Below are 17,611 nucleotides of genomic sequence, written 5' to 3'. Positions count from 1 at the left end.
AGTGTAAACTAAAGAAAAATACAAACTCAACATCTTTGACAAATCCTATGAAGACCAAAATACAGTGTACAACAGAGTCAGCTTGACTTGTGCGTCACATCCCTCTAAACATCTAATTGTGATTGCATTATACACTGTGTGCCTTTGCCTTACTAAAGTCTCAAAATGAACACCGGATCAAAAAAAGTCATTGTTTATTCCATTATACTGTGAAACAAAGTCAGATGTCATTGGTTATATTTGTGATCCAGGAATGATAAGCTGATAATCGGGAGAAGACTGCTGGTGTGCTGAGGTCACAGCTCGGGCTGCCCCATGTGACCACCCCAAAGAGGAAGAAGACCCCATTTATTTTTTGGCAGAGGAGTGGAGCACCAGAGTCCCCCTATAGATAGGGAAGAAAGACTTATAGATATTTGAAAACATGATAAATTACACTAGAGTTAAAACAAGGTTGTGAAAGTTTGCGTGCACTAGTCCAGTCGGGTATTCCACGTCACATTTTTATGAAGACCACTCATTCACATCAGTACTGTACGTTCAAAACATAATGGTGTACTCATGAAGACATGGGTTGAGTTAACCGTCCCACTGTACATACCATGCAGGAGACAGAGCCGGCTGGGTCTGTACACAGCTGAGTGTCCGTAATGAGATCCTCTCCCCAGCTCTCTCTACAAGTGGTCTTGTTGACCAGACCCAGCCTGGCCTGGTGCAGGATGGCACTGCCAACCTTCGCTAGGGGGAGACAGAGCACATGAGATTATATAATTTATAATAGAGAAGGATGCCGCCTATTTATGAGCAAGACCGATGAAACACTGGATCTGGGAGGCCGAGTCCCTCCAGTTCCTTGTGGTAAACTGGCCACCAACCGTACTCGAGAACTCATAGTCGTGAATGTAGAGTTATGTTGCTGTACATACGTGCCGAGTTGCTGGATCCCCAGCCTGTTGTCACACAGGACCAGCTGTCATCCAGCTTCACATCCTCATGTGGGAGGCACACCGGAGACACGGTGTCATCTAGGGACATATCAGAGAAGACCACCAGAATAAGCATCCTAGATATGTCACATGCTTTAATTGGCCTGCAAGCCAAGTTCACAGTCCTGTAAACCAGTCAAGCAAAAACAATCAAGTCAGTGAGCTAAAGTAACCCATTCTGGAGGAGTATTCGTTTACCAAATCGAGCTGGAACACTGAGCTTGATGAGTGTGAGGTCAGAGGTCGGAGGGAAGGTTCCGTCATGGGGGTGGTTGAACACCTCGTCCACCGGGATGGTCTGGGCAGCCATGAACCTCAGGTCGTGACCTCCCAGCACCACCGTGTCAACTGTAGGTCTGAAAGAGGAGAATAGACAGGCACTGTGTGTGTGTGTGAAATAGGACTGGTGAACAAGAACTACAGTAGCTGACCTACCCTCACTGACATTCCAAGGGCTGTTTGAGAGCACAATACTGAGTGTGAGGAAAAAGAACGTGAAGGTGGGTGTACGAGTCCACCGAATGAGTGAAGCATCACGACAGAGATATTCAAAGAAAATGAACAATGGTGTAGAGGTTATATTACAGACGACAGTGCGTGTCCCCTGTGTCGGTACTTGGTGACTGACTCACTTGCAGCGGCAGTGTTGCGGTGCCAGGACCCAGTGGTGGTGGATCAGGGTCCCGCTGCAGTAATGTCTCCCTTTGGACTGCAGACTGACCTGCCAGGGCCAGGAGTTGGGGCACGCCTCTGTCACACTCCCCACCCGCACCTCACCCTCCAAGGTCGCATACAACCACGCTGGGCGGGAGTCCAGCCGGCAGGGCAATATCTTACTCTGACCACAACTCTCTGGGAGACAGGAAGAGGGTAAGGGGTCAAACTGAATATGATCTTCAGTTTTGATAACGCACTGTTTTGATTAACAAAATACAATTTTATGTGCTTGCAGTAAGATGAAAATTAAATCAGATATTCATTTCCTGCAAAATATTATTTCAGGTAGTTAAATAATTCAGTGACATAACCTACCTTCAGTCACAGTAATACCACCAGACAGAGATGTTTCACCTGTTAAAAATAAAAGATTATTAAAATAAAAAAATTCCTGAGTGCTTAAAAACTAAGTATTTCTCTAGCGTTGGTCTCCAAGGGTGTTCTTACCTTGAATTAATTCATTTATCCAGTCTAGGTAGACCTGTACTTTAGTATAGACGCCAGGCCTCCGGGCTCTACCACAGCCCACTCCCCAGCTGACCACTCCAGCCAACTCATACCTGGACCCTGTGTAGCAGGACAGAGGCCCACCCGAGTCACCCTGCAGGAACAAACACGTCATAAGACGAAGAAAACAGAACAGACTTTTTATATGAAAATAGAAAACAACGGAAGGTATTAAATACATGAAGGCATTGTCAGAGTTCAAGGTCACTACCTGACAGGCGTCTACACCTCCTTCAGGGTCTCCAGCACAGAACATGGTGGGCTGAACAACACCAAGGTAGAACTTGTTACAGTCCTCTGGGGATAGGCAGGTCACATTGACCTCCTGGAGTCGGTTGGCACGAGGCCCATCTGAGAGTAGAAGAGTAGGAAGAAAGACACGAAGAGGGGAAAACAAGTAACAGGACCCTCCTCACTGTGAATGAGCAATTATGTTGTCAGTTATGACCCCAGAAAGGAACACCTGACCTTTCTAATAAAAGAGATGAAGGCAACTTAACTTCAAAAAGAAAAATAGGAAATCTACCTACTCTCTCTGGTGGTACCCCAGCCGGTCACTGTGCATTGCTTTTTGGGTTCGATTGGCCTCATCCATATCTCTATGGGTCTCACACACTGGTTGAACATCAGCGGGGTCTTCAGCTTCACCAGGGCAATGTCATGCATCTTTGTCATGCGGTTGTAATCCTTGTGGGTGACTATTTTAGAGACCCCAACCAACTGAAAAATAAAATGTGCGCCCTAACAGTTAAACGCAGAAGAGGAACACAGAAGAAAAATCTGTTTAGATGTCTTGAATGTAGTCCGTCCCACCTGTTGACATTCTTCATCAGGATTCTCAAGGTCGTGTTTTCCCGCCATCACAGTCCAGAAATCCACTTTGTTATACCTGTAAAACACCATCCATTATTACTTTTGATTTCTCTAGCTACACATCCATTTCTTGTTACTTGAACTTCCAGAACTACTCACTGCTTGAAGCAGTGTGTGGCAGTCAGAACCCACTGAGGGGCGATGATGGAACCACCACAGGCTGGCATGGTGGTAAAGCGTAGGGATACCTGCCATGGCCAGGAGTGGGCCCAGGCCTCCACGCCACCAATGATCCTCACCTCCATCTCCTGCTCTGGCACGAAGGACCGAACCCCTGCCAGATCTGCAACGAAGCTCCCAGAGGTTACAGGTTTCTTTATGGCTGTGCAGGGACAGGTTTCTCACTGCATCAGGAAATGTGGGGGGCCTTAGTTTTAAGTAGCTTAGAATAGCAGTGCATGTCTAGTCTTGCCAGTAGGGCTGATACTACCAGGGTTTGTGTATATCATTGTGAGCATTACATAGATTCTGACCCTATGCTTGTTTCGTGCCCGAGACATATCACGTGCCAGCTTTTTTCTTTTAAAAATATATTTTCCCTTAACCCTACTACCCCTCCCCTAATTGGAGTAAACTAATGGACAACACTTAAGGGCTTCTACATACATTTTACATTAGTTTTATTTATTAGTGGGACTAAACACAAGAACTATCAACTCAAAAAAAAAAAAAACTTCCTCACTGTCAACTGCATTTATTTTCAGCAAACTTAATGTGTGTAAAAATGTTTATACAAACATAAGATTGAAAAAATGAACGAGAACCAGATGCATTAAGTACTGCGGTGCATCTCCTCCTCATGGACTACACCAGATTTTCCAGTTCTTGCTGTGAGATGTTACCCCACTCTTCCACCAAGGCACCTGCAAGTTCCCGGACATTTCTGGGGGGAAATGACCCTAGCCCTCACCCTCCTATCCAACAGGTCCCAGACGTGCTCAATGGGATGTAGATCTGGGCTCGTCGCTGGCCATGGCAGAACAATGACATTCCTGTCTTGCAGGAAATCACGCACAGAATGAGCAGTATGGCTGGTGGCATTGTCATGCTGGAGGGTCATGTCAGGATGAGCCTGCAGGAAGGGTACCACATGAGGTAGGAGGATGTCTTCCCTGTAATGCACAGCATTGAGATTGCCTGCTATGACAAGCTCAGTCCGTTGATGCTGTGACACGCCGTCCCAGACCATGACGGACCCTCCACCTCGATCCAGCTCCAGAGTACAGGCCTCGGTGTAACGCTCATTCCCACGACGATAAAAGCAAATCCGACCATCGCCCCTGGTGAAACAAAACTGCGACTCGTCAGTGAAGAGCACTTTTTTCCAATCCTGTCTGGTCCAGCGATGGTGGGTTTGTGCCCATAGACGACGTTGTTACCAGTGATGTCTGGTGAGGACCTGCCTTACAACAGGTCTACAAGCCCTCAGTCCAGCCTCTCTCAGTCTATTGTGGATAGTCTGAGCACTGATGGAGGGATTGTGCGTTCCTGGTGTAACTTGGGCAGTTGTTGACATCCTGTACCTGTCCCGCAGGTGTGATGTTCGGATGTACCGATCCTGTGCAGGTGTTGTTACATGTGGTCTGCCACTGCGAGGACGATCAGCTGTCCGTCCTGTAGCGCGGTCTTAGGTGTCACACAGTATGGACATTGCAATTTATTGCCCTGGCCACATCTGCAGTCGTCATGCCTAAGGCATATTCATGCAGATGAGCAGGGACCCTGGGTATCTTTCTTTTGGTGTTTTTCAGAGTCAGTAGAAAGGCCTCTAGTGTCCTAAGTTCATATAACTGACCTTAATTGCCTACCGTCTAAGCTGTTAGTGTCTTAACGATCTTTCCACAGGGGCATGTTCATGGTTCATTGAACAAGCATGGGAAACAGCGTTCAAACCCTTTACAATGAAACTCTGAAGTTTTGGATTTTTAAGAATTATCTATGAAAGTCAGGGTCCTGAAAATGGGACGTATTGGTTTTTGCTGAGTTTATATAAAATTCCAGTCATACTTTATCAAAAACCTCTTTCAAGTCAGCTATTAATATCAGCCCTGGTGTCCCAGATTTTTCATAGTGTTCTATTGTTTCCAGGACTTCTTATATCATCTTCAATGTATCGCCCATGTTGGAAAAAAAAAAAAGTCTGATTAGGATGAATAATATTCAACAATTACATGTGCTATGCATTTTGCATCACAACACTTTAGTGTAAGGGGTCTCCAATGTTTTAATGGTCTGGAGCTTTATATGTAACACTTGGGTTCTCGGAGTATATCAAAAAAAGGTTTAGTACCTCGACTGGTTTAATAAGTTCCTCCTCTGTAAAGCCATACCTCTAACTTCAGTTAGTGAAGATGGAGACAAACGAAAACATATGCTTAAAGTACTTTGCTTCATCCTTCAAAATATTGTAGCAAGTTTCAGTAGACTATTTTTGGTAGCACTTCTATGCTGAGAAATCACAAATTTGGAGCATATTCCCCCAGATTGCTTAATTTTGTAGAATATATTACACTTGATCTCTTGAATGTTCACCATTTATTTTCTCTAACTTATTCTGTGCCTCTAGGTTACAGTTTACTGCCATCTGTACTGTTAGTCCTATTTCCTTTGTTAATATGAACTCTTTTGGATCTAAATTTCATTTGTTTTAAAGATTGGTATTGAATTGCTTGGCCTCTAAAGGCACATTTAAAGGTATCCCATACTATGAGATCTGCTGTACATTATATCGGAAAAAAAAATCTTAGATTGTTTTTAACCAGGACAGAATAAATTATCATCCAATAGGCTTTGATTACAGTTCCAATATCCTCGCCCACGTTGAAATTCTGTAAGAGTAATGTATATGCCAATTATTTGATGGTCTGGCCGCATTCTATCGTTTGGTGCCAGCGAGAATGACATGTGGTCAAGAAGACTAGCTTGATTGCGCCTCCCAAGTATATCTCACTAGATCGGGATATTTAGGCCTCCATATATGCACTAGTTTCAATATATCAATGAAATGCACGATTTCCTTAAGTGTATGAGGGTGACAGTTTGTCGTGCGATTTACTTTATGGTCCATTGAAGTATTTAAAAACGTATTATAATCTCCCACCATAATAGTAAAGTATTGTATTGCTTGTAGGCTTGATCAATTATTATATATTTTCAAATTAGCGTGGATCATTTGGACCAGATAGATTAAAAAAATAAATCTACCTGGCGGAACTGTTTGGACAATTTGAATATCCACCCACCGTAGCCTTTTCCCACACAACTTCATCAGAAATTGTTGAACAGTTCCCTGTTAATATTTTTGCCAGGTAAATATTGATCGTCTTTTTATACTATCTGCTAAGCCATTACAATAACTGGTTATACGTATTTCCCCATGAGATACACATTTCAATTATATTTATCATAGGTTAGTAAACTTACCATTAAAAATGTACCATAATAATTGAGTGTCCATATAGTTGTACCATGATATTGGCATTGCTCCTAAGTAAACCTCCAATTGTTCTCCACTATTCCCCCCGATCCTTTATAAAGAGCAGTGCCAACGCCCTCAACGCGATTATTTTATATTCACTGTTAAACGTTTTCCATACCATCAAATTGAAAACCACTGGAGAGAGTTGCATTTTCCTCTTCTGTTCCGTTCAATGCACTGGTTTCAGGGTTACGTACAATCTCATTCTGGTTATGTAGATCTGAAAGACAGGTTAAAAAAAAAATACTAATCTCAGAAGGTTCACCATTCACTCAATCAAGTCACTGGCAACAAGACTAGAATGAAAATCAATGTATTGGCCTTACCGTGCTGGAATCCAAGCCTCAACAGAGACAGATATACAACTAGAAAAACACACATTTTCATCCAAAGTGCATTAAAAAGTTGATTGGGTTAAGACTGATGGCCCAATCGGAATAAAAATGGCACAGTGGTAAATGCCACAAAGACACTTGACAACGTGCCTTTCTACTTTCAAGCACTCATCAGCTCTCCCACGCTGCACCTGCTACCGTCCCCTAATTAGATTCATTGACATGTAATGTACCCACTGGGCCAGATGAGGGCAGTATACACCCATTTCATTTGACTTTATCCCATTCCCAATAATAGGGCAATTTATATTTATCAGACACCTCAGCACGCACCGACACCAGTTAATAAAACATATATTTATTTTTATGGTGCAAATCAATCTCAGTCATTGCACTAGTCAGTTCATCTTTATCCTATTTGTACATTCCAAATAAAATATTCATTCACAATCATCATAGCAACATCAACAGCAACAAATAATACACAGCGTCAGAAATGTTGAGCGGATCAGAGGGTCAGTGTTAGGAGGAGTCTACAGACACTAGCTTACTTGTACTTGTGGAAGGCTACATTGAGCGTTGCTTGCTTCTCAGAGGCTCTGCCATAGCTTGAGGTTAAAAGCACATGTTGTCAATGTGCTCACAGAGCACACTGTTACCTTGTCTAATAGTCTTATCACAGAGCTTATGTATCCCAGACAAGCTCATGCTAAGGGTTTGCATGGGGCCATGTTTGAGTCAAGGCAAGCCCAAACCTATGCATGGATATATAGTGACTTCAGCAAACTATCCTTCATGTTGGCAAAATGTAATTTGTCTTCCAGCTAGAACAATATTGTTGGAGCTTTTAATGTGAACATGACACCCAATTCAAAATCTCAACATGGGTTTACTTATGGTTTTGCTCATAAGCAGAGATGAGGGTAGTGATCACAGATTTAGAGCCTAAAACAGGATTTAACATGAAATTAAATAGGAAAACAAATAAAACTAAACTAAACATTTTAAAAAGCAGATCAGTTAGTTTGAAGCTTTTTCAGGCTGGGCGATGTGTGGAGCTCGTGGTACTGTTTTAAAGAGTTCCAGAGATCTGATCCAGTCCGCTCCAGCTTGAAGTGCTGCTGGCTGAATCTCCATCTCCACTCCTTAGGGTCCTCTCTCCATCTGCTTCCCCCAGAATGTGACTCCCGTCACAGGCTTAACCAGCCTCATGCTCCCCTGGAAGCTCCATCACCCCCAGTCTGCTTCAATACCCTGCAACCCTGTCATGTTCACCATAATCTCACATCATCAACCAGGTAGGTTGATTTAAGAACCAGGTCAGTACTGTTGGGGCATCCAGGGTCCTTGGACTCCAACTCATGCCCAGGATAGTGCTGTGTCTCTGGGTTAGTCTAGGTCCCGGTCAGCCTCCTCTCAAGCCGGTCCAGCTTGGCCAGGTTCTCCTTCAGCAGCTTGGAGCCAGGGGTTAGGATCAGGGCCCTCTGGTAGTACTGCCTGGCTGCTGCATAGTCCCCCTGCAGTGGATCAAACATTTATCAGCTCTCATCCTATGCCATATATGCTTGATATGCAATTTCGGTATAATCAAAGACTTGATGGCTTGTAAATGGCGTTTGACTCATGCAAACTAACTCTACTGTGTCGTCATAGTACCTTGATATGCTGAATTCCTCCCATGTTCATCCAAGCCTGCGATTGGTCAGGTTTTAGTTCCACTACCAACTTGTAGCTCTGTAATGAAGACCACGCACACCTTAATATAAAGTAGTTACAACCAACGATCACTAGGTGGCAGTAGGGTTCTTATGCTCAGACTTTAAAGTGAATATGGAGGGAGAAAAGTTTACTTAGAAGATTACTGAAACTTGAATCAACTCAACATGTTTTATGACTTTGAATTCAAAACAGCCTGAAACAATAGATTATGTTATCAAAATACAGCAAGCAGACATTGGATCCACTTCAATATTGTCAACCACCACACCCGAAGGCCGCATGATCTCAGTTGGCCCTTTTGTGCCTTTCTTAGAAGGGGAACAACACCCAAACAAGAGCTGGAGCCCTGGCGCCCGGCCAAGCCCTGCTGAGAGAGTCAGAACTCTAGAGTTTATCTCCGAAAGTAACCCTGAGAATAAACTGTTCAACCTAGCAGGCCTTTGTTGACTTCCTGAACTGAAGAAAGAGGGAGAGATGGAGGGAGGGAAAGAGAGTGAGAGAGTGGAAAGGGAGAGAGAGAGAGGGAGGGAGTGGAAAGACAGAGAGACTTGCTTCGTAAGAAACGAGAGAGAGAGATTGTGAGTGAGTGAGTGAGTGAGTGGAAAGAGAGACCTGCTATTTAAGCAGACAGAGAACAGCACAAGAGGAAAAAACGAAAGAAAGATGTAGGGAAGAGAAAGAAGTTTATTTTAGGCCACACACTCTGTCTTGTTGGAAGTGTGGTTGGGGGAAAATGGGCTTATTTGTTGATGCAGATAGTGGAGGAGATGGTGCTATTTTAGCGACAGAATCAGCGCGTTTTCAGGGGGGAAAAGATCAAGGCAGAGAAAGGCCTGGAATGCTGTTTGATGTGATTTTATTTGCAGACTTTGTATCTCTTCTCTCTCTCAAGTGTGTCTACTTGAACAGGAGAAGAAAGCACCCGGCGCTTAGAAGATCCACAGGCGCCCTTGAAACCCCTGCAGATAATATACTGCATGTAGGAGATGCAAATCTTGTTGTTTTTAGGGAATATGCCTCAAAATATGTTCTATTCGTTATTCATAATTGTTTTTGTGGAGGTTGGGATATATGAGCCAATTAGTGGTCTTGTTTTGTAACAGGTAAAGTTTGAGGTTATAGGAGGTTCTAAAGTTATTCACCGAGGGGAACGGAGAGAAAAGACAAGAGAAGGGTACGGTGAGAAGGGAGAGAGAGGGGTACGGTGAGGAGGGAGAGGGGTACGGTGAGGAGGGAGAGAGAGGGGCACGATGGTGAGGAGGGAGAGGGGTACGGAGGAGGGAGAGAGAGGGGTACGGTGAGGAGGGAGAGAGGTACGGTGAGGAGGGAGAGAGGTACGGTGAGGAGGGAGAGAGGGGGCACGGTGAGGAGGAGAGAGAGGGGCACGGTGAGGAGGGAGAGAGGGGCACGGTGAGGAGGGAGGAGAGGGGGCACGGTGAGGAGGAAGAGAGAGGGGCACGGTGAGGAGGGAGAGAGAGGTACGGTGAGGAGGGAGAGAGGGGGCAGGTGAGGAGGGAGAGAGGGGTACGTGAGAAGAGAGAGAGAGGGGTACGGTGAGGAGGGAGAGAGAGGGGTACGGTGAGGAGGGAGAGAGAGGGGTACGGTGAGCAGGGAGAGAGAGGGCACGGTGAGGAGGAGAGAGGGGCACGGTGAGGAGGAGAGAGGTACGGTGAGGAGGGAGAGAGGTACGGTGAGGAGGGAGAGAGAGGGGTACGGTGAGGAGGGAGAGAGGGGTACGGTGAGGAGGGAGAGAGAGGGTACGGTGAGGAGGGAGAGAGGTACGGTGAGGAGGGAGAGAGGTACGGTGAGGAGGGAGAGAGAGGGGTACGGTGAGGAGGGAGAGAGGGTACGGTGAGGAGGGAGGGAGGGGCACGGAGGGAGGGAGAGAGGGGCACGGTGAGGAGGGAGAGAGGGGTCGGTGAGGAGGGAGAGAGGGGGTACGGTGAGGAGGGAGAGAGGTACGGTGAGGAGGGAGAGAGGGTACGGTGAGGAGGGAGAGAGGTACGGTGAGGAGGGAGAGAGGGGGCACGGTGAGGAGGGAGAGAGGGGTACGGTGAGGAGGGAGAGAGAGGGGCTGGTGAGGAGGAGAGGGGTACGGAGAGGGAGGGAGAGAGGGGTACGGAGGAGGGAGAGAGAGGGCACGGAGAGGAGGGAGAGAGGGGGCGGTGAGGAGGGAGAGAGAGGGCACGGTGAGGAGGGAGAGAGGGGTACGGTGAGGAGGGAGAGAGAGGGGTAGGTGAGGAGGGAGAGAGAGCGGCACGGTGAGGAGGGAGAGAGAGGGGTACGGTGAGGAGGGAGAGAGAGGGTACGGTGAGGAGGGAGAGAGGTACGGTGAGGAGGGAGAGAGGTACGGTGAGGAGGGAGAGAGAGGGGTACGGTGAGGAGGGAGAGAGGGGGCACGGTGAGGAGGAGAGAGAGAGGTACGGAGAGGGAGAGAGAGAGGCACGGTGAGGAGGGAGAGAGGCACGGTGAGGGAGGGAGAGAGGGGGCGGTGAGGAGGGAGAGAGGGGCACGGTGAGGAGGAGAGAGGGGTACGTGAGGAGGAGAGAGGGGTACGGTGAGGAGGGAGAGAGGGGCACGGTGAGGAGGGAGAGAGGGGGCACGGTGAGGAGGGAGAGAGAGGGGTACGGTGAGGAGGGAGAGAGGGGTATGGTGAGGAGGGAGAGAGGGGTACGGTGAGGAGGGAGAGAGGGGCACGGTGAGGAGGAGAGAGAGAGGGGTACGGTGAGGAGGGAGAGGGGGAACGGTGAGGAGGGAGAGAGAGGGGTACGGTGAGGAGGGAGAGAGAGGGGTACGGTGAGGAGGGAGAGAGGGATACACGAGGGAGGGAGAGAGAGGGCACGGTGAGGAGGGAGAGAGAGAGGGGCACGGTGAGGAGGGAGAGAGGGGTACGGTGAGGAGGGAGAGAGGGGTACGGTGAGGAGGGAGAGAGGGCACGAGGAGGAGGAGAGAGGGGCACGGTGAGGAGGGAGAGAGGGGCACGGTGAGGAGGGAGAGAGGGGGCACGGTGAGGAGGAGAGAGAGGGGTACGGTGAGGAGGGAGAGAGGGGCACGGTGAGGAGGGGAGAGAGGGCACGGTGAGGAGGGAGAGAGGGGTACGGAGGAGGGAGAGAGGGGCAGGGAGGAGGGAGAGAGAGGGGTACGGTGAGGAGGGAGAGAGGGCACGGTGAGGAGGGAGAGAGAGGGGCACGGAGAGGAGGGAGAGAGGGGTACGGTGAGGAGGGGAGAGAGGGGTACGGTGAGGAGGGAGAGAGGGGCACGGTGAGGAGGGAGAGAGGGGCACGGTGAGGAGGGAGAGAGGGGGTACGGTGAGGAGGGAGAGAGGGGTACGGAGGAGGGAGAGGGGGGTGCACGGTGAGGAGGGAGAGAGGGGAGGAGGGAGGGGACGGTGAGGAGGGAGAGAGGGGCGACGGTGAGGAGGGAGAGGGAGGTACGGTGAGGGAGGAGAGGGAGGGGTACGGTGAGGAGGGAGAGAGGTACGATGAGGAGGAGAGAGGTAGAGAGGAGGGAGAGGGGTACGGTGAGGAGGGAGAGAGAGGCACGGTGAGGAGGAGAGAGAGAGGCAGAGAGGGAGAGGGTACGGTGAGGAGGGAGAGGGGTACGGGAGAGGAGGGGCAGAGAGGGAGGTAGGAGAGGAGGGAGAGGGGTCGGTGAGGAGGGAGAGAGGGGTGCAGGAGAGGAGGAGAGGGGCACGGTGGGAGGGAGGGAGGTGAGGAGAGAGGGCACGGTGAGGAGGGAGAGAGGGGCTACGATGAGGAGGGAGAGAGAGGGGACGGTGAGGAGGGAGAGAGAGGGTACGGTGAGGAGGGAGAGAGGGGGGCACGTGAGGAGGGAGAGAGGGTACGGAGAGGAGGGAGAGAGGGTACGGTGAGGAGGAGAGAGGGAGAGGGTGAGGAGGAGAGGGAGAGAGAGGGGTACGGTGAGGAGGGAGAGAGAGGGTACGGTGAGGGAGGGGGAGAGAGGAGAGAGGGCACGGTGAGGAGGAGAGAGGGGGTGCGGTGAGGAGGAGAGAGGGGTGCGGTGAGGAGGGGAGAGGGGCACGGTGAGGAGGGAGAGAGAGGTACGAGGAGGAGGAGGTACGGTGAGGAGGGAGAGAGGGGTACGGGTGAGGAGGGAGAGAGGGGGCACGGTGAGGAGGGAGAGAGGTACAATTGAGGAGAGGAGGAGAGAGAGGGGTACGGTGAGGAGGGAGAGAGAGGGGAAGAGGAGGTGAGGAGGAGGGAGAGGTAGGTGAGAGGAGGGAGAGAGGGGCACGGTGAGGAGGGAGAGAGGGGGGCACGGTGAGGAGGGAGAGGGGGCACGGTGAGGAGGAGAGAGAGGGGTACGGAGGAGGGAGAGGGGGAGAGGAGGGAGAGAGGGGGCGGTGAGGAGGGAGAGAGGGACGGTGAGGAGGAGAGAGGGCACGGTGAGGAGGGAGAGAGGGGGTGCGGTGGGAGGGAGAGGGTACGGTGAGGAGGGAGAGGGGGGGGTACGGTGAGGAGGGAGAGAGGGGGCACGGTGAGGAGGGAGAGAGGGGGTACGGTGAGGAGGGAGAGAGGGGCGGTGAGGAGGGAGAGAGGCAGGGGAGGAGGGAGAGAGGGGCAGAGGAGGGAGAGAGGGTACGGTGAGGAGGGAGAGAGGGGCACGGTGAGGAGGAGGAGACGGTGAGGAGGGAGAGAGGGGTACGGTGAGGAGGGAGGAGGGGGCACGGTGAGGAGGGAGGGGCAATGACGTGAGGAGGAAGGCACGGTGAGGAGGGAGAGAGGGGCACGGTGAGGAGGGAGAGAGAGGGGTACGGTGAGGAGGGAGAGAGGGGTGAGGAGGGGAGAGAGGGGTACGGGAGGAGGAGAGGCACGGAGAGGGAGGAGGGGGAATGGGAGGGAGAGAGGGAGAGAGAGGGGTACGGTGAGGAGGGAGAGAGGGGGTACGATGAGGAGGGAGAGAGGGTACGGAGGAGGGAGGAGAGGGGTACGGTGAGGAGGGAGGAGGGGCGGTGAGGAGGGAGAGAGTGAGGAGGGAGGAGAGGGGCACGGTGAGGAGGGAGAGAGGGGTACGGTGAGGAGGGAGAGAGAGGGGTACGGTGAGGAGGGAGAGAGAGGGCTACGGTGAGGAGGGGAGAGAGGGGTACGGTGAGGAGGGAGGAGGGCACGTGAGGAGGGGAGAGGGAGGGTACGGTGAGGAGGGAGAGAGGGGCATGGTGGCGAGGAGGGAGAGGGGCACGGTGAGGAGGGAGAGAGAGGGTACGGTGAGGAGGAGAGAGGGGTACGGTGAGAGGGAGAGAGAGAGGGGTACGGTGAGGAGGAGAGAGGGGTACGGTGAGGAGGGAGAGGGAGGGAGAGAGTACGGTGAGGAGGGAGAGAGGGGGTGCACGGTGAGGAGGGAGAGAGGGGCAGGTGAGGAGGGGGGCGGGGAGGAGGGGAGGGGAGGGGCACGTGAGGAGGGAGAGAGAGGGGTACGGTGAGGAGGGAGAGAGGGGTACGGTGAGGAGGGAGAGGGGCGAGGAGGGAGAGAGGCACGGTGAGGAGGGAGAGAGGTACGGTGAGGAGGAGAGAGAGGGGTACGGAGGAGGAGGAGAGGAGGGGTAGTGAGGAGGGAGAGAGGGGCACGGTGAGGAGGAGAGGGGCACGGGGAGGAGGAGAGAGGCACGGTGAGGAGGAGGGCGGTGAGAGGAGAGAGGTACGTTGAGGAGGAGAGAGGGCACGGTGAGGAGGAGAGAGGGGCACGGAGGAGGAGAGAGAGGGGCACGGTGAGGAGGGAGAGAGGGGCACGGTGAGGAGGGAGAGAGGGGCACGGTGAGGAGGGAGAGAGGGCACGGTGAGGAGGAGAGAGGGCACGGTGAGGAGGAGAGAGGGGTACGTGAGGAGGAGAGAGGGGCACGGAGGAGGAGAGGGGTACGGTGAGGAGGGAGAGAGAGGGGCACGGTGAGGAGGGAGAGGGGTACGAGTGAGAGGGAGGGAGAGAGGGCACGGTGAGGAGGGGAGAGAGGGGCACGGAGGAGGAGGAGGGGAGAGAGGGGCACGGTGAGGAGGGAGAGAGGGGTCGGTGAGGAGGGAGAGAGAGGGGCACGGGTGAGAGGAGGAGAGGGGCAGAGGAGGGCACGGTGAGGGAGGGAGAGAGAGGGGCACGGAGGAGGAGAGAGGGGCAGGAGGAGGGAGAGAGGGGGTACGGTGAGGAGGGAGAGAGGGGCACGGTGAGGAGGGAGAGAGGGGGCACGGAGGAGGGAGAGAGGGGTACGGTGAGGAGGGAGAGAGGGGCACGGTGAGGAGGGGAGAGGGGGCACGGTGGAGGGGAGGAGAGAGGGCACGGTGGAGGAGGAGAGGGGCACGGTGGAGGAGGAGGCACGGAGGAGGGGAGAGAGGGGTACGGTGAGGAGGGAGAGAGGGGCACGGTGAGGAGGAGAGAGGCACGGAGGAGGGAGAGAGAGGCAGAGAGGAGGAGAGAGGTACGGTGAGGAGGGAGGTAGGGGGAGGAGGAGAGAGGAGGAGAGAGGGGCACGGTGAGGAGGGAGAGAGGGCACGTGAGGAGGGAGAGAGAGGGGCACGGTGAGGAGGGAGAGAGGGCACGGTGAGGAGGAGAGGGGCACGGTGAGGGGGAGAGGCAGGGAAGAGGGAGAGAGGTACGGGGAGGAGAGAGGGGGTACGGTGAGGAGGGAGAGGGGGGGTGAGGAGGGAGAGAGGGCACGGTGAGAGGAGGAGAGAGGCACGGTGAGGAGGAGAGAGAGGGTACGGAGGGAGGGAGAGAGGGGGTGATGAGGAGGGAGAGAGGGGGTACGGAGGAGGGAGAGAGGGCACGGAGGAGGGAGAGGGGGTACGGAGGAGAGAGGGGCCAGGTGAGAGGGAGGGGGCACGGTGAGGAGGGAGAGAGAGGCACGGAGAGGAGGGAGAGAGGGCACGATGAGGAGGGAGAGAGGGGTACGGTGAGGAGGGAGAGAGGGGTACGGTGGAGGAGGGAGAGAGGAGAGGAGAGGGGGCACGGAGGAGGGAGAGAGGGGAGGGAGGGTGAGGGAGGGAGAGAGGGGTACGGTGAGGAGGGAGAGAGGGGCACGGTGAGGAGGGAGAGAGGGCACGTGAGGAGGGAGAGAGGGCAGGAGGAGGAGGAGAGAAGAGGGAGAGAGAGGGGAGGAGGGAGAGAGGGGCACGGTGAGGAGGGAGAGAGGGGTACGGTGAGGAGGGAGAGGAGGTACGGTGAGAGGAGAGAGGGCACTGAGAGGGAGAGGGGTCGGAGGAGGGAGAGAGGCACGGTGTGGAGGAGAGAGGGGCACGGTGAGGAGGGAGAGAGGGCACGGTGGAGGAGGGAGAGAGGTACGGGTGGAGGGAGGAGGTACAGTGAGGGGGAGAGGGGTGATGAGGAGGGAGAGAGGGGCACGAGGAGGGGGGGGCAGGATGAGAGGGAGGAGAGAGGGCACGTGAGGAGGAGGAGGGGCACTGAGGAGGGAGAGGCACGGATGAGGAGGGAGAGAGGCACCCGATGAGGAGGGAGAGAGGCACTGAGGAGGGAGAGAGGGGACGGTGAGGAGGGAGAGAGGGAGAGAGGGTGAGAGGAGGGAGAGAGGGGTACGGTGAGAGGAGGGAGAGAGGGGTACGGTGAGGGAGAGGGGGGCAGAGAGGGGCACGGAGGAGGGAGAGAGAGGGGTACGGTGAGGAGGAGAGAGAGGGGCACGGTGCAAGAGGAGGGAGAGAGGGGGCACGGTGAGGAGGGAGAGAGGGGGGAGACGGGGAGGAGGGAGAGGAGAGGGGAGAGGAGGAGGAGAGGAGAGGGGCACGAGAGAGGAGGGAGAGAGGGGTACGGTGAGGAGGAGAGAGGGGCAAGGTGAGGAGGGAGAGAGAGAAAGGCACGGGAGAGGAGGGAGAGGAGAGGAGGGGTACGAGAGGAGGGAGAGGGGTACGGTGAGGAGGAGGAGAGAGGTACGGTGAGGAGGGAGAGAGGGGTACGGTGAGGAGGAGAGAGAGGGGCACGGTGAGGAGGGAGAGAGAGGGAATACGGTGAGGAGGGAGAGAGGGGTACGGAGGAGGAGGGAGAGAGAGGGCACGGTGAGGAGGGAGAGAGGGGTACGGTGAGGAGGGAGAGAGGGGCACGGTGAGGAGGGAGAGAGGGGCACGGAGGAGGAGAGAGGCACGGTGAGGAGGGAGAGAGGGGCACGTGAGGAGGGAGAGAGGGGTACGTGAGGAGGAGAGAGAGGGGCACGGGAGGAGGGAGAGAGGGCACAGAGGAGGGAGAGAGGGGCACGTGAGGAGGGAGAGAGGGGTACGGTGAGGAGGAGAGAGAGGGGCACGGTGAGGAGGAGAGAGGGGCACGGTGAGGAGGGAGAGAGGGCACGTGAGGAGGAGGGAGAGAGGGGCACGGTGAGGAGGGAGAGAGGGGCACGTGAGGAGGGAGAGAGGGCACGGTGAGGAGGGAGGAGGGGGCACGGGAGGAGGGAGAGAGGGGGCACGTCTGAGGAGGGAGAGAGAGGTACGGTGAGGAGGGAGAGGGGCACGGTGAGGAGGGGAGAGGGGCACGGAGGAGGAGAGAGGGGCACGGTGAGGAGGGAGAGAGGGGGTACGGGAGGGGAGGAGAGGGCACGGAGGAGGAGAGAGGCACGGTGAGGAGGGAGAGAGGGGCACGGAGGAGGAGAGAGGGGGTACGGAGAGAGGGAGAGAGGGGTACGGGAGGAGGAGAGAGGGGGCACGGTGAGGAGGAGAGAGGGGTACGGAGGAGGAGAGGCACGAGGAGGGAGAGAGGGCACGGTGAGGAGGAGAGAGGGGCACGTGAGGAGGGAGAGAGGTACGGTGAGGAGGGAGAGAGGGGTACGGTGAGGAGGGGAGAGGGGCACGGAGGAGGAGAGGGGCACGGTGAGGAGGGAGAGAGGGGGTACGGTGAGGAGGAGAGGGAGGGGCACGGTGAGGAGGGGAGAGAGGGGGTACACGGTGAGGAGGGAGAGAGGGAGAGGGGCACGGAGGAGGAGGAGAGAGAGGCACGGAGGAGGAGAGGGGGTACGGTGAGGAGGGAGAGAGGGGCACGGGGGAGGAGGGAGGAGG

General features: G+C 53.9%; 2 protein-coding genes across 3 annotated transcripts in view; both read right to left on the bottom strand.

Annotated features, from left to right (window-relative positions):
- Positions 1-177: 177 nt before the first annotated feature.
- On the bottom strand, positions 178-7,072 carry LOC112217260 (transmembrane protease serine 9-like). 2 transcript variants are annotated; one of them, XM_024377524.2, is made up of 13 exons: positions 6,888-7,072; positions 6,680-6,781; positions 3,183-3,427; positions 3,024-3,099; positions 2,741-2,930; positions 2,422-2,561; positions 2,151-2,304; positions 2,019-2,057; positions 1,619-1,838; positions 1,185-1,342; positions 927-1,025; positions 602-738; positions 178-385 (listed from the first exon to the last, which is right to left on the bottom strand). In XM_024377524.2, exons 3-13 carry the CDS (start codon positions 3,326-3,328, stop codon positions 221-223), a joined length of 1,524 nt encoding a protein of 507 aa, XP_024233292.1. In that variant the 5' UTR covers positions 3,329-3,427; positions 6,680-6,781; positions 6,888-7,072; the 3' UTR covers positions 178-220. The 2 variants fall into 2 exon arrangements, with proteins under 2 accessions (XP_024233292.1, XP_024233291.1); XM_024377523.2 differs by having other exon boundaries at positions 3,183-3,366.
- Positions 7,073-7,238: 166 nt separating this feature from the next.
- LOC112216907 (protein O-mannosyl-transferase TMTC1) overlaps positions 7,239-17,611 on the bottom strand; it is a 139,193-nt gene continuing 128,820 nt past the window's right edge. The window contains exons 18-19 of the mRNA XM_042300235.1: positions 8,553-8,630; positions 7,239-8,413 (exon numbers count right to left, since the gene is read on the bottom strand). Coding sequence (XP_042156169.1) covers positions 8,291-8,413; positions 8,553-8,630 — 201 coding nt within the window. The 3' untranslated portion in view covers positions 7,239-8,290. The remainder of the gene's footprint in view (positions 8,414-8,552; positions 8,631-17,611) is intronic.

This window comes from Oncorhynchus tshawytscha, linkage group LG17, assembly GCF_018296145.1.
Source record: "Oncorhynchus tshawytscha isolate Ot180627B linkage group LG17, Otsh_v2.0, whole genome shotgun sequence".
Classification (NCBI taxonomy): domain Eukaryota; kingdom Metazoa; phylum Chordata; class Actinopteri; order Salmoniformes; family Salmonidae; genus Oncorhynchus; species Oncorhynchus tshawytscha.
The sequence above is the reverse complement of the archived record's forward strand: the minus strand, read 5'-3'. Positions and strand labels throughout refer to the sequence as shown.

What these genes read in the sequence shown, in the direction of transcription:
- LOC112217260 (XM_024377523.2), bottom strand. Translation starts at nt 6,948, where the DNA reads ATGAAAATGTGTGTTTTTCTAGTTGTATATCTGTCTCTGTTGAGGCTT. An exon ending in GAGGCTTGGATTCCAGCACG is followed by an intron (nt 6,782 to 6,887) that starts GTAAGGCCAATA and finishes CCTGTCTTTCAG; the next exon opens with ATCTACATAACCAGAATGAG. An exon ending in CTGATGAAGAATGTCAACAG is followed by an intron (nt 2,931 to 3,023) that starts GTGGGACGGACT and finishes TTTATTTTTCAG; the next exon opens with TTGGTTGGGGTCTCTAAAAT.